The sequence below is a fragment of the Daucus carota genome, chromosome 2, assembly GCF_001625215.2.
Source record: "Daucus carota subsp. sativus chromosome 2, DH1 v3.0, whole genome shotgun sequence".
Classification (NCBI taxonomy): domain Eukaryota; kingdom Viridiplantae; phylum Streptophyta; class Magnoliopsida; order Apiales; family Apiaceae; genus Daucus; species Daucus carota.
In genome coordinates this window covers 39,284,420-39,300,812 of record NC_030382.2, presented here as the reverse complement: position 1 = coordinate 39,300,812, position 16,393 = coordinate 39,284,420, and the positions used below count along the sequence as shown (strand labels likewise).

Below are 16,393 nucleotides of genomic sequence, written 5' to 3'. Positions count from 1 at the left end.
TTTGAATTTTAGCAAATTACAGTACTGATTACAGAAGAGATACAGAATTTTTTTTTTAAATCTCATTGATTCCCTGTGAATTTCATAAAGTATAAAAAATATTATAAGATACATCAAAACTAATGATTTAATAAAATCCATAAAATTCATGAGATTTTTAAGAAATTTGATAAAAAGTTAATTGTGTACTAGAATATTATTTATAATAATTAAAAACTTCATTATATTTCCAAAATTTCATATATATATTTGTACTATTCTTTTTAGGTATTACAAGATTTTAACGTCATTCTAAAAATTCATGTCAAATATATATATTTAAACTTTTCAAATCAAAATAATATTTAAAAATCATATTAAATACATTTATAAGATTTTCTAAAAAAATATATATATGAATATGCTGTTAAGTACTTGTTACATTACTAGGATACGGCTACCATGGAAAAAATGAGTTCTTCTATCATCCACAGTAACAAATTTAGTTGTGTAATAAACTTTGGAGTTGAAGTAAACATTTTTATCCTTAATGACTCGAGGAGCATCGCTCAATTATTCAGATCGTGTGGAGATTTTTTTTTTTTCCCAATAATATTGGACCATTTTTTTCAATAATATTGGACCATGTGAGCTTAATTAAGTTGTCTGACCATCAAGAGCACCACCACTCGAATGCCTCCTTATAATGGAACCCCGGCCGAGCAGCTGAGGCTACTTCAAGCCTAAGAAAGTTTATATAGTGGTAAGGCATCAACGAGTCACCTGATTCTGAGAGAATTAAGGGGGAGAGCAGCGGCCGGCTGGGGTGGGTTAGGGTTTGGTAGTTGACCTATGTGTACTCTTAGATTTGAAAAAGTGAAAATATAGAGGGTAGGAAGGGTAAGAGAAGAGTGTTTAGGGTGGAGGTGAGAATGGACGCTGGCCAGACAGTGGCGGTCCAAGGGGCGACTGGGGTTTAAAATGAAGGGTCAGAAACTTTGTGTTTGGGCTGGCTAGGGGTTCTAGAGAGAAGGGAGAGCATCTCTGTAGAAAAACATTTCGAACAACTAACTGAATTTCGTCCAAGTTTAGATACAATGAAATGGTGGGATAGCTTTTTGGTAAATACTCATTCTAACGCCCTTCTCCCCAAGAAGTTTATGTTGGCGAATTAAGTAGGGAGAATGTATTGAAATTTGTACTCTAAAATGAGGTGATTAGAGAAAAGGTCTATAATTTTATTTCTTTCGATCATTCCATTCCAAATATATGAACTAGAAATCTAACCCTCATAGTTTGAAAGAAATGATCATTATAATTTAAAATCATGTTACCCCTATAATCTTCATCATAAAATATTTAGACTAGCTCACTCTTATTTAGTTATCACTATTTTCTCATACCCTCTTCTTTTTCCATAAAACTTCATTATAATTTTCTATTCCATTCTCTCACCATTCTATTCCATCCAAGTGCGCACAATCTAAGTTTTAAAATTATTTAATGAAGTGAAGTTTGGAGAATTAGTTAAATTTGTTTTTACATTGGAATTGTTCATGTTAAGTCGAACATCATGCCTTAAAATATTTAAAACCCTTGTAAATATTTGGCAAATAATAACCTCGCACAATTTAAGACAGAAGGCAAATAATAATCATCCAACAATACAAGGTAATATGACCATGTGTTTCTGGTGGTGAACACTTAGTGTTAAAATTATTTAATAAAGTGAAACTTGGACGATAGGTTAAACCTCTTTTAGTATTGGAATTGTCTGTGTCCAGTCGAACATTAAGCCTTTAAATATTAAAACCTTTGTAAATATTGGGCAACAAAACCGGGTTCTTATGACGGAAATTAGGCCTTTGTACTTTACGACCGAAATTTTTCGTCATTTATGCTTAAGTAGTAAGTTAGACAACACGTCGTCACAATTTCCCACTTACATCGTAAGTAGCGTGAAGCGTCGTAAGTTTACCTGGTGAGACCCACAATTTCATTATAATAATAGTTAAAATTACGATGTGAAGTTCTCGTAAGATAGCAACTTTACGACAGAATATTTGTCGCATGTTCATCGTAAATTGAGAACTTACGACGGATTTAAACTTAAAATTCTAAATAGCGCAATTTGTTATTGTGCTTCATATTTAGTATTTAAGAGCTCCATGCAGTATATTTAACAAGCAAACTGAGTGATCTTATCATTATAAAAACTTGATGAATTTGGAACATTAATTCTTGCACTCAAGCGGAGGTGATTTAATATTATTTATCTTGATAAAGGTCAGTCATTATATCAATTTTAACAGTCTAGGCCCTTTTACAGTCATGGGAATATTTGTCAGCTGATTTTAAAGTTGCCGCACAACCCATTGGCAATGCTTTGACTATGCTATTTAAATGCAGCTAGCCCAATTTCTGATGGCTTGTAAATGTTCCCTAGTTCTAGGTTGTTTAAAGTTGCATATATGGGTGCAGAAGATAATTCTAAAACCTTCTCCCCGGGACAAGTTTATATTGGGTTTGTCCGTGTCAAGTCTTGCATCAAGCTTTCAAATATAAAACCCTTGAAAATATATGGCAAGTAATAATTAATTAGTAGAAAATATAAGGCAATTTTAGCATGCTGAATTAGTGGAATCCTTACAGCAAACAAGGGCTACCGGTTATTGAGCAGAAACTTAATTAGTAGAAAATTCAAAATCAACACACAACCAAAGAATGAAGAAAAACAATTAATTAATAAATATAGAGTAAACGACAAAATGGTGGTGGTAGTTTTTTAAATTTTACAAGATGGTGACTGGACTTTAAAAACTACATAATGGTGGCCGGAATTTACTTCCGCCTTTTAATAAGGTGACGGTCGTGAATCTCCATTAATTTTCACCTTTAACTCCAAAAAATAAAAGAGTAAACGACAAAATGGTGATTGTAATTTTCCAAATTTTACAAAATGTTGGTTGGATTTCCACCACTTTGTTGTTTATTCTTTTATTTTTTGGAGTTAACGGAGGAAAATTAACAAAAGTTTACGGCCGCCACCTTATTAAAAGACGGAAGTAAACTTCGGCCACCATTATATAATTTTCAAAGTCCAGCCATCATCTTGTAAAATTTGGAAAACTACGGCCACCACTTTGTTATATACTAATAAATATATTAATTCATTAAAAAGATAACGTATAACTAGTCTTGTCCGATTATCATTCATTAGATATACAGCCTTCAAAATATATTTGTCGGGTCCAAGTCTAATGATAGAAGAGCTAGGTCTTAACTCAGGGAATTGACTATGTACGGTGGGGAAACTCTTTTATCATTGGGAGAACTTAAAATTACTTCAGAAAAAGAGATGTAATCTACCTTAAGTATCTCTGGTATGTCAAGATCTTCTAAAAGAGGTTGTCGCACTCGCCAGATGTAATATCAAACAGCTTTGGAGGTTGGCTCTCGCCAGATGGAACCAGTACTGATCTGATTGATGAACTAGCTAGACAACTGGCGCGAGTTTAATGATGAAAGAAAACAACTTCCAGAATCCAGGGCATGGGCATGCCTCCCTACTCTTATCATTTGTCACATTGCGAGGAATGCTGAACACAGAATTTAAGATATTTTCCAACTTCTGATCAAATGATATATATCTCTGGCATGGTGGCTTCTGCATGTGTTGCCACTATGCTTGAGTAACCTTCCGAACAAAAACAAATTATGGAGCCGTTTGGGTAAGTTTAAAAAAAATTGCTTCTTGCTTAAAGTAAAAAATGGAATAGAAGTGAGAAGTAAGTTGAGACTTATAAGTGATTAATCCGTGCCGCGTTGGCTGGGACGGACGGAGTATCAGTATATTTTAAATTTTCAAATCAAAATAATATTTAAAAATCATATTATATATATTTATAAGATTTTCTTAAAAAATACATGAATAAAATGTTGTAAAGTATTTGTTGCTTTATTAGGATATGACTATCATGCAAAAAATGAATTCTTTTAGCATCCACAGTAGCAAATTTAGATGTGTAATAACCTTTTGAGTTGAAGTAAATATTTTTTTTAAAAAATGAATATTAGTAAATTCAGACGTGTACATAATCTATTGAGTTGAAGTAAATATTGTGTAGCCTAGAATTGCCCCAAAGTTTCATGTTCTGTACCATAAGGAATTTAAAAGCCAAGCTAGCAACAACAAAGTTGCCTATGCAACTCGAATCCCTTTGCTTAGGGCCTTTGCTTAGGGGCACTGACCAAGAATGCTCTAGGGAGCTCCAGTGTAGCAGTGCCTTCCCAGTTATCCTTAATGACTCCAGAAACATTTTTGAAAGCATCACTGAATAGTTCTTATGGAGTTGAGTAGTTTTTCACAAAATTGGACCATATGAGCTTAGGGAACGTACTTCCGTCACCACTATCACTTAAAAAAGCGTCTGCAGTGTTAGTAGGAGCTAGAGGCAATACGAAGAACCCCATTGCTAAGAGCAACTCCAACCCAACACCAAAACACCAAAATGGTGTCACTTTTGGTGTAAAAGGTACTCTAATGCAACACCAAAATGGTGTTAAAATTACACCAAATGAATTGGTTGACACCAATTTTGGTGTCAAGTGTTCATTTGGTGCAATTTTTACACAAAATTTGAAGTTTTTAAAAATGCCTACTATACCCTCACACTTATGAGACAAAACAAATTTATTCCTTATATGTCCCATTACACTTATTTTATCTTATGTTTTTTAATTTTTCAATCATAATCATTATAAATTTTCTTCCATTACTATTTAATTCACATATTTTATCTATTCCAAAATTTCAATAAATTTATATTCTTGTATAAAAAGTTAAATAATTAAGTTGTTCTCTTGAATTGGTTGATGAATATATAATTATTTGAGATCCTTATTTAGTTAACTTGTTAAAATTCTATGTTAAGCAATGATATTGATAAATATTGATATAAATAACTTAAAAAGTGAAGAATATTTTATTTTATGTGTAAAAAGATTTTTTTTGGTGTAGGATATGGTGTTGATGGGTTGGAGTGAAATTTTGAAATGGTGTAATTTTAACACTAAAATAGTGTTAAAATTACACCATTTTGGTGTTATGGGTTGGAGATGGTCTAACCTCAAAGTGGTTCATGACAATTTCAACTATGAAGAGTAGCATGGACAAGGCTACCTAGAGGTCAGAGGAGGCCATGGCCCCTAGGTTGCCCTAATATTAAAAATGTATAATATGATTTTTTTAAAAAAGATTTTATTTTATCTATATATTTATGTAAATATAAAAATATGCCCCCCCCCCTAAAATAATATTTGTCCGCAACCAAAAAATATTTAACCCTAAAAAATAAAAGTCTATGTCCGTCTATCTTATTCCATAAACTTATACTCCCGCTTCTTCATTTTTGTAAAATAGAGTTAGTCCTCGTGTATTATCACTTTCTTAAGTGATATTAATATTTACCTACTCCAGATCGTCAATTCAAATTTTCACTCGTTTACAAACTATACCTTATACATCTTCTTGTTAAAAAGCTAAATTTTTAGTTTTTGAGAGATTTTTCTAATGTTGTTTACTCCTATTCAAAATGCAACCTCTGTGTTTTACTTGCTGACTAAAGACGGTGACTTAGAATTATTATGATGAGTTCCCTCATAATGCTTATTTATATTGAAAGAAAAATAGCTAAACATAATAATAATGACTCCAATATATATTTGATTTCATGATTTAAAAGAACGCAAAGTGTTATTATAAATTCTTTACTAGTACTTGTTTTATTTATTTTATCGAATATTTTACTGTGTTGACGAAAAAAATTTAGCCCCCGGACCTAGATGTTTGTTGACTTCATCCCTCAAGAGTAGGATGCATAATTTCGAAATATTGATATTTTTATCATTCAAAGATGACGATAACATGGTAAAATCTCTCTTGCTTGAGCCAATGGAGTCGAGGAATTAACCAAAATCAATTAAGTAAAGTTCGATTATGCATGATGCAGCCTCGAGAATTGGCCTGAGCGTCTGTAGCATGACCATTCTGAACAGAAGCCATAGAAATAGCCCAAGCGTCCACATCGTCGGCTACAAGAACATGGTTACTTTATGACGGAAAGTTTCGTCGTAAACTCGATATCTTAAACATGTGATGTTTTTTTTTACTTATAACGAATATTGAAAATTGTGACGTTTTCTTGAACTTACTATTTGAGCAAAAATGACAGAATTTTTCCATCATAAACTGGGAACTTATGACGAATTTAAGCTTAAATTTTAGTCGTAGAATAACCTGTTTGTTGTAGTGCATGACCTTCCTGAAACGGAAGCCACAAAAATAGCGCAAGCATCCACAAATTAAACAATCTATAAAACACAATCAAATCCAGAACGACATTAATAAGTCAATCAAGAGATCTTAAACACATTAATAAGTCGAAGTCTTGCCAGCAATACAGAACGACATCGTTCTAGTTAAAACCGACCAATTTGTGCCCGTCGGTTCGGTCGACACTTTTATCGTTTCGGTCACTTTTACGCGATCGTATTTGTTCTCTTTTTTTCAGTGTCACAGAGGAATGATGAGCTCATAATTCAAGATAGTATCCAACTCGTGATCAAATGATGGTTCTAACATACCATTGGTAGCTTCCGTATGATGGTTCTGGCATACAATTGGTAGTTTCCGTGTTGCCGATATGCTTGCTTCAGCCACATTTTGAAGAAATCAAATTATTTGTTCCATTTGATATTTTAGATTTTAATCCTCTCAAGGGTAATAAGACATAAAAGATATATTCTCAATGATATTTTACTTTTGATTTTTTTAGATGACGCCTTTTCATTTGCCACTTACAAGGGGTAGCCTTCTATTTTAAGTTTCTTCCATGTGCTCTCAACTCGTGTCCCCCCCCCCTAATTTGCCTACATACCTCTATTTACAGTAGATCAAGCCATACTTAGTTCTTGTCGCTTAAGAAACCTATTAGAATTCAGTTTCCAATTTAACTGCCTTCTTAGAAGGGGCGCAATACGATGAGACCTAATCATAAGCCTTAAAGCATGTCCGTCGGCCCAGAACTTTTCGAATAACATTTAGACTCGAATTCTCCCAGACTCGCCATAAACGTTGCTCCATAACTTACCCCAAATGGAAGGGCTGCCCTTGCACTCGGATAGGGACAACCCACCAGACTCCAAAACAAGACTAGTCAACATTATCTTGATACTCCTCGATGAAGGTGGCTCACTTGAATATGAGTTGGGTCTTCGAACTAAAAACAAAAATCACCTATGCTCGAGGGTGTCCCCCGACAACAAGGTGACTTCGCCCCGCCATACACGGCTTCATGCTAATCATTTCCATATTTAACTGATATAGTACTTCATTTTCTTTAAGCAAGGCGCACCCAAATGCCAAGTATCTCATTTTGGGCAAGGTCATGACTCGTCAATACCTTCTTCATCATCAAGTGGGCCTAATCTATCAATCAAACCCATGTTACATTTTGGGTATGACAACTACCCCAAGTCTCAGTTATATTAAAAATTTGAATGAGAGTTCTATTAAGTCTTCAAAATTCTTCTTCAGTGATTAGCTTTTTAAACAAGACAGGCTATTCTTGTAGGATGGCACCCTGTTGCAACTTTCTGGATTATTGACTAGACATTCACCCAGAGTAAAACTTGGGATCTTCGCATATCATCTAGAGCAAATCTTAGGTCTTCGACATTTCACCTTAAGCGGATCTTAGGCCTTCAACAAATCACCCAGACCGAATCTTGGATCTTCAAAATATCACCTGGAGCGATTCTTGGACCTTCAACATTCGAGCCTCGTACCTTGATCACATTGAACTAAGGCGCGCCTTGATCATCACCAATATATCTCCCCCACTAGCATCTCCTAGACTTTCCTTCTTCCTCTGCCTTCCCATGTGGTGCGTCTAGCTTCCATTACTCAGACTCTTGCTCAATGAAATTGGCCAGTCCTTGACTCGAACAAGCGAGAGGGTTGTTGAACTGGAGGAGGCAGAGACCTTGAAAGCTAGAAGGGAAGAGGCTTCACCCGAACCGTAATAATGGAACTCCTACCACACCATTACCAGCCCTACATTTCTATGTCGCCTCCCATCACCAATAATCACATACGCTTTCCATCATAACCTAACAAAAATAGTGACTACTTACACCATCATATACCTTCTCTTACAGATTCTTACCGTCAAGAACCTTACACTACAACAATCACGGGTATTTACGACGGACAACTTACGACACGGATTCGCTGGATTTCAGTAGGATAGGTGATTTCAGTTGTAGTAATTATATTCATCATAATCATTATATCATGATAGTATTATATAATTATTATTAAATAAAACATTTATATGATAAAGCCAAATTTCACTATTTTGATATTTGGTACTTTTATATTCCACTGAAAAGTTTTTGCTTATTAATAAATGATATTTTTCCTTTTATTCTTAATAATGATGTTAGGTGAGGGTTGAAAATACAACTTTAATAAAATTCTGGGTTGAAAATGTAATTTGTTAATTAGATCTCATAGACTTAAATAACAAGATATCAATAATTACATATATTTAATATAAATCTTTAGAAAAATGTTAAATTCTAAAATTATCTAAAAAGAATAAACTATAGGTATATATTAAATCATGGATATTTAATAAATTTTCAATTATTTTAAAAATATTCAAGCATTAATTAAGATTTTCTAAAATATCTTAAAATCTTATGGATTTTATTCAATGAGTACTCTCTTTAATATATCTTATAATATCTTTTGTACTTTTTAAAATTGGTATTGAATGTCCTAGATTATTATTATTAGGAAATCAATAAAGATTCAATATCTGTCTATATTGGTTATAATCTCTTAAACATTCTTTTTAATCACTAAAAATCATATCCAATCTAAATTGAATATCCCGAGGTAAAATATATGCCACCAAAAAAGTCTAGTAATAGTTCCCTCCCAGTCCTGCCATGTTTCTAATTCAAAAACACGCCCGCATTGTTTCTAAAAGTTACTGTTTTACAGTGCTACGCATAAATCTACTGTAGTATGAACATACTACGTCAAAGCAATAATCACAAATATCTCAGATTATTATCTGCTTAAAAAGAATGATTTTATACCAGGATCTAATATCTCTAAATGTTCCATTGCATCAATTTCATATCATATCTCATTTAAGGCTGTTGGATAAACTAATATTATGGAAGTTGAGGAGTGCATTAAGTATGGTTCATAGAATTAAGGAGATGTATCTGATCATGTATCTTTTATCATTCATGTATTTGGTTTGTATTCTCCTATTATATAAAGGAGACAAAAGATTGAACAATGATAACAAAAATTAAAAAAAACCTCTTGTTCCTTATTCTGTTCCACACCTCACACACTGAAACATATACACAAACTCTGATATACACAAACTCTGATTTACATAATTACAACAGCTTGGTATCAGAGCACTACAAACATGAATAACTCTTTTGCTGTTCCAAAACTTACCAAAGAAAATTATAGCCACTGGTGTATTCGGATGAAAGCTTTGCTTGGATCACAGGAGGCATGGGAAATTGTTGACAAAGGATACGAGGAACCAGAGAATGAAGGAGCGTTGAATCAAGCGCAGAAAAACAATCTGGAAAAATCTCGAAAACAAGATCAGCAAGCTCTGTCTATTATACATATGGGCCTGGATGAAGGCATGTTTGAGAAGATTGCATCTGCAACAAAAGCAAAGGAGGCCTGGGAGATTTTGCAGAACAATTTTAAAGGTGTTGACAAAGTAAAGAAGGTACGATTACAAACTCTACGTGGTGAATTTGAGTCTTTACGTATGAAAGATACGGAATCAGTCCTGGATTACTTCACGAGGGTTTCCTCTGTTGTAAATCAAATGAAGAATTATGGAGAAAAGATTGAAGATGCACGTGTGAATGAAAAAATATTAAGATCTTTGAATACAAAATTGCAACTTGTTGGAATCTCTATTGAAGAGTCAAATGATATAGAGACCATGACTGTTGATCAACTGATGGGATCTCTGCAAGCATATTCAGACAGATTACTAAAGAAGGAGGAGACAGAATCTCAAGTATTGAAAACTGATGTCTCAGTTGAAGACAAAGATAAAGTCCTATATACGCAATACAGTAGAGGAAGAGGACGTGGACGTGCAAAACAGTTTTTTACTCGAGGCAGAGGAAGAGGTCCTGTAAACAACAGATTTGAAGAGAAAGTGCAGACAAATCAACAAAACTGGCGTGGTCAAGGACGTGGCCGTGGCAGAGGTGGAAGATCATATTCTGGAAGAGGAAGCAGATCTGTAGAATGTTACAATTGTGGAAAGTTTGGACATTATGCCAAAGACTGCTGGTTTAACAAGAAGGTTGAGGAAAATGCAAATCTAGTCGAAACGGAGGAGCAACAAGACAAAGGTGTTCTACTAATGGCCTGCAAAGGTATGATTCCTGAAGATGATATTATGTGGTATCTTGATAGTGGGGCCAGCAATCATATGACTGGCCTCAAACATCTCTTTACTAATCTGAAGGAAGTAAATTCTGGAGTTGTGTCATTTGGAGATTCTTCGAAGATAGAAGTAAAAGGAAAGGGTGAAGTATGTTTTACTAGAAAGGATGGCCAACGAGGAAAAATTGAAGATGTGTATTATGTCCCTGACATGAAGAATAATATTCTGAGTCTTGGACAGCTAATTGAAAAAGGATACTCAATTTTTATGGGAGATAAAGTCATGTGCTTGAAGGACAAAAATGGCAGGACAGTTGCTAAAACTGAAATGTCTCCAAATCGAATGTTCAAGCTGAATCTGAAGAACATACAGGAGAAATGTTTACAAGCAAAATCAGAAGATACAGCAACTTTATGGCACAAGAGACTTGGCCACTTACACTATGGTGGTTTGAAGGAGTTGGCCAACAAAGGAATGGTTCATGGACTACCAAGCATGGATCATACAGGCGGTTTTTGTGAAGATTGTGTGCTGGCAAAACAAACAAGGAGTTCATTCCAGAAAAAGGCGACTTATCGTGCTTCAAAGCCTCTCGAGTTGGTGCATACGGATATATGTGGTCCTATCACACCTGGATCATATGGCTCCAAGAGGTACTTCATCACTTTTATTGATGATTATTCTCGAAGAACTTGGGTTTATTTCTTAATTGAAAAATCTGAGGCATTAAAAGTTTTCAAGAAATTCAAAGTGTTGGTTGAAAAGAAGACAGGAATGCAAATCATGGGATTGCGTTCTGATAGAGGAGGAGAATATACTTCAAATGCTTTTACAGAATACTGTGAAGAACATGGCATTAGAAGGTTCTTAACAGCCCCTTATTCACCACAGCAGAATGGCGTGGCTGAACGAAAAAATCGAACAATTCTAGACATGGTTCGATCAATGTTAAAGAGCAAGGAACTGCCAAAAGAACTCTGGGCAGAAGCAGTGCAGTGTTCTGTTTACATTCAGAATCGCTGCCCACATTCAAACTTGGGGAATAAAACACCTCAAGAATTATGGAGTGGCAGGAAGCCTACTGTCTCACACTTGAAAGTTTTTGGGAGTGTGGCATATTCACATGTTCCTGATCAGAGAAGAACAAAGTTGGATGATAAAAGCAAGAAATATATTTTTATTGGCTATGATGAGAAAACAAAAGCCTACAGACAACTTGATCCAGTTGCTATGAAGGTTGTTGTGAGTCGAGATGTGAAGATACAAGAAGATGATGTATGGAGTTGGAATAAAGCACATGATAAGGAAACAACAGAAGATGATATTCAGATTTCTACGATTTCAGCAACAAGTTTTGATGCTGAAAATGAAGAATCAGATGAGGATGAGCCGAGAAATCCTAGAACTCGAAGTTTACAAGATATATATGAACATGGTGAGGTGCACTTAGTATGTTTGGTGGCTGATGCAGAAAACATAGATTTTGGAGAAGCAGTAAAAGATAATATGTGAAAAGCAGCAATGGATGATGAAATTAAAGCTATTGAGAAGAACAAAACCTGGGAACTGGTGGAACCTCCAGAAGGATGTAAACCTATCGATGTTGAATGGGTTTATAAGAAGAAATTAAATGCACAAGGAGAAGTAGAAAGATATAAAGCGAGGTTGGTAGCAAAGGGCTATCGACAGAAGGCTGGAATAGATTATGATGAAGTTTTTGCACCTGTAGCAAGGATGGAGACAATAAGGCTGCTGATATCTCAAGCTGCTCAACACAAATGGCCTATTTACCAGATGGACGTAAAATCAGCCTTTTTAAACGGCAAGCTAGAAGAGGAGGTGTACGTGAACCAGCCACCTGGATATGCAAAACCAGGTAAAGAAGGAATGGTGTTGAGATTTTTTAAAGCACTATATGGTTTAAAACAGGCTCCACGAGCTTGGAACACTCGCATTGATGCCTACTTTAAGAAAAATGGATTTGTTCAATGTCCATATGAAGCTGCTCTTTATGTCAAAGAAAGACGAGGTAATTTACTATTCGTTGCACTTTATGTTGATGATCTTATTTTTATGGGCAACAATGAAGAGATGATTAAGGAGTTTAAGAAGGAGATGACCCAAGAATTCTAGATGACAGATTTGGGTTTGATGAAATTTTTTCTTGGAATCGAAGTAAAGCAAGAAAAATCAGGAATTTTTATATCTCAAGAAGCATATGCTAATGCTATATTGAAGAAGTTCAGAATGGAGCACTGTAATCCAGCAGCAACACCCATGGAATTGGGTACAAAACTTTCTAAATTTGAGGGAGGAAATTCAGTGGAGGCAAATTTATATCAAAGTTTGGTTGGAAGCTTGAGATATCTTACATGCACAAGACCCGACATTGCATATAGTGTTGGAATTATGAGCAGATTTATGGAAGATCCGAAACAGTCACACTGGAAGGCAATTAAAAGAATTCTACGTTATATCCAAGGAACAAAAACTCTGGGATTGTTTTATTCCAGAACTGAGGACTACAAATTGCATGGATATTCTGATAGTGATTGGTGTGGAGATGTGGATGAAAGAAAAAGCACATCTGGTTACTTGTTTTTTATGGGAAACACTGCCTTTACATGGTATTCTAAGAAGCAGCCGATAGTGGCATTATCAACCTGTGAGGCAGAATATGTAGCAGCCTCTCACTGTGTTTGTCATGCTATTTGGTTAAGAAGGTTACTTAGTAATTTGAGAATTCCACAACAGAGATCAACTGAAGTTTGCATCGACAACAAGTCTGCAATTGAGCTTGCCAGGAATCCAGTGCATCATGAAAGGAGTAAACACATTGATGTTCGATTCCATTTTATTCGGGAGCATGTAAAGGAGAAGAATGTGCATTTACGTCATGTTGCTAGTCGAGATCAGGTTGCAGATGTGCTCACTAAACCAATGTCCAAAGCCTTGCTGGATGCTTACAAAAGGATGATGGGAATGAAGGATCGCAAGGAATTAGTTTAAGGGAGGAATATGTTGGATAAACTAATATTATGGAAGTTGAGGAGTGCATTAAGTATGGTTCATAGAATTAAGGAGATGTATCTGATCATGTATCTTTTATCATTCATGTATTTGGTTTGTATTCTCCTATTATATAAAGGAGACAAAAGATTGAACAATGATAACAAAAATTAAAAAAAAACCTCTTGTTCCTTATTCTGTTCCACACCTCACACACTGAAACATATACACAAACTCTGATATACACAAACTCTGATTTACATAATTACAACAAAGGCTTTTCGAATCCAGAATTATATATATACTGGCACGGAGAGAGCTAGGGACACAGATACACAGAGGTTTAATTTACAATCAGGGTGTTGATAGAATAATTGTTAGCGAAAATTGACTCATCTGAAACAAGAGATGATGTTATGGTTCTGAATTCATCAGATTCGGCTCCTGTTCCGGTACGATGACAATTCTTATCGGTTGTTAAATTTAGTTTATTCATTCTTATTCATTTTCGAAATTTTTTTGTTTCATGTGTATCCAGAGATTTAATTTGCAATAATTTTTGGATGGAAATTGGGTTCTTCGCAGGCTATTAAGATTTGTTTGTATATTCTTCGCAGGTTTTAGAATTATCTTCTGCAGGCCCGAAACCAATATCATCCACTTCCCACGCCACGAAATTTGGGATGTCTGGTGCTGCAGTTTTCAAGCCAGCAGGCATTGGTCTGCATTTAAATAGCTTAGTCAAAGTATTGCCTGTGAGTGGTGTTGAAACTTTAGAATCAACTGAGAATGCAGTGAATTATCAAACTTCATCAAAAGCGGTTGATGGTTTATTGGTAAGAACTCGGATAATTTGTGCTTCTGCTATATATGGCAACTTCCGAAACCTATGCATAATCCTGTGCTTTTGCAGAAGCCAAGCGAGCATCGTTCTACTGCATGTGATAAAGGGGAATGTACTGAATTGAGTCCGCAAAATAAAAGGCAAGATTGCATGATATTCTTTCATGGTTAATTAACGAATATATGTGTATGCTTCTCACTTTTACATGTTTCCATTCAATTTTTTAGGAAAAGGTCAACAGGCTCCGGTGACGGAGATGAATGCAAAAACTGCACCTGCAAGAAGACGAATTGTCTGAAACAGTAAGTGCTTTCGGTTTATTATCATTTTTTATACCTTATACAGACATCCTATCGTTACACCCTAACAAGCTGCTCCTTGTAGATACTGTGAGTGCTTTGCTTCTGGATACTACTGTGCTGAAACTTGTTCTTGCCAAGGGTGCTCTAACATCCCTGAATACCAAGATAAATTAGTTCTTGCAGCAAAGACACAAATCATATCTAAGTCAACACCTTCCTCTGCAAGGCTTAAAAGAGGGTGCAGCTGCAAGAAGTCGATGTGCCTGAAAAGGTACTGCGAGTGCTATCAGGTTCGTTTATAAGTAATATATATGTGTAAATATATTTTCCAGGAAATTATGTGATGTGTATCGATTGCCTAAAAATTCGACTACTTTGCCTCAAAAGTCCAAAGTAGGATGCTCTGATGGATGCCGGTGTGCTGAGTGTAAGAACACCTATGGCAAGAAAGAAGGTACTCTCTAAATGTAAATGTACTCCATGTCTCGAACAGCTCTTAAATACTAAATAGTCTCCAAAGTGATAATTATTCCTTCATATATCTTCTTAAGTAGGAGGAGAACATCTATTTTTATTTTCTATTTCCTTGGCCGTAGAGGATTAAAATATAAAATGTCGAATGCAACAAATAATTTGTTTTCTCCATCCAGAATGTGGCTCAGGTAAGCATATTGCCGTCGCAGAAGCCACCGTGGATATGTCAGAAAAGTCATTTGATCAGGAGTTGGATACTCTCTTGCATTCTGAGCTCAGCATTCCTGATCAAAATATGACAAATGATGTGAATAGTCAACCATGTTCCGGAAGTGGCTCCTTTTCATTAATCCCATCTGTGGAGGACCAACCTGACATGGACTTTGATGACATTTTGAAAGATCTTGACATATCAGCACTACTAGAGGATGATCTGGACATATCAGCAATGCTAGAGGAAGACTTCATCCCAATTTCTCAAGTAGAAGTGATATCTCCTGAGAATGAAATTAGAGCTTCTCCCTCGCAGAGTGGCATAGGTGAGCTAAGACCTAGCTCTTCGATGACTAGACTTGCACCTGGCCGCAAATATGTTTTGAAGGCTGTTCATTCTATTCCACCACTTGCACCCTGCACTGATCCCAAAAGCACTGGCAGTCCAAATACAAATGCTTAGGATTCTAGATATAATTATATGTAAGGACGGATATACGAGGGACTTGTGATACTAGAGGAAAACGGTCATTTTCGACCGTATACATTTTCGACGGCACCCCAACTGGTCGAAGATAATTTAGCTGGTCGAAAAAAAACGTCCCAGTCGAAAAAACTTAAATTCAACCGTCATTTTCGAACATCGTTTTCAGGCTAAAATTTGTTCTCGTTGAAAATTTGAACTTTCACTCAAATTTTTTGAAATTAGCGGCCGAAAATAGCCACTTTTGTGAGCTATGCATAAGCTCTTGTATTAATAGACTTCAAGTACTCAAAAATATGTTTAAAAAACTGAAAAATAAAAGAAGTATTATATACTCTCCCACTCTGTCTTCTTTTATCAACTTATTTGTTTATCCAAATTAAAAAAACATCTTTTAGAAATTGAACTACTTTTTCAAGCAATAAAACTTTAATAATATTGAAGTGCTCAGACGAAGCGTAAGAAAAGATTAAGAGAAATGTAGCACTGAGTTGATAATTTATATATTTTTTTTCACTTTTTGCTCTATTTTTCCTCTTTTTTGTGCATCATAGTTTATTTGATTCACAGC

At 35.2% G+C, this 16,393-nt stretch overlaps 1 protein-coding gene across 1 annotated transcript; it reads left to right on the top strand.

Annotated features, from left to right (window-relative positions):
* The first annotated feature begins 13,559 nt into the window (after positions 1 to 13,559).
* LOC108207528 (CRC domain-containing protein TSO1-like) lies at positions 13,560 to 15,801 on the top strand. Its single transcript, XM_017377966.2, has 7 exons — positions 13,560 to 13,619; positions 14,123 to 14,341; positions 14,419 to 14,489; positions 14,577 to 14,651; positions 14,734 to 14,922; positions 14,984 to 15,105; positions 15,302 to 15,801. The coding sequence occupies exons 1-7, from the start codon at positions 13,560 to 13,562 to the stop codon at positions 15,799 to 15,801; spliced, it is 1,236 nt and encodes a 411-aa protein (XP_017233455.2).
* The last annotated feature ends 592 nt before the right edge of the window (positions 15,802 to 16,393 follow it).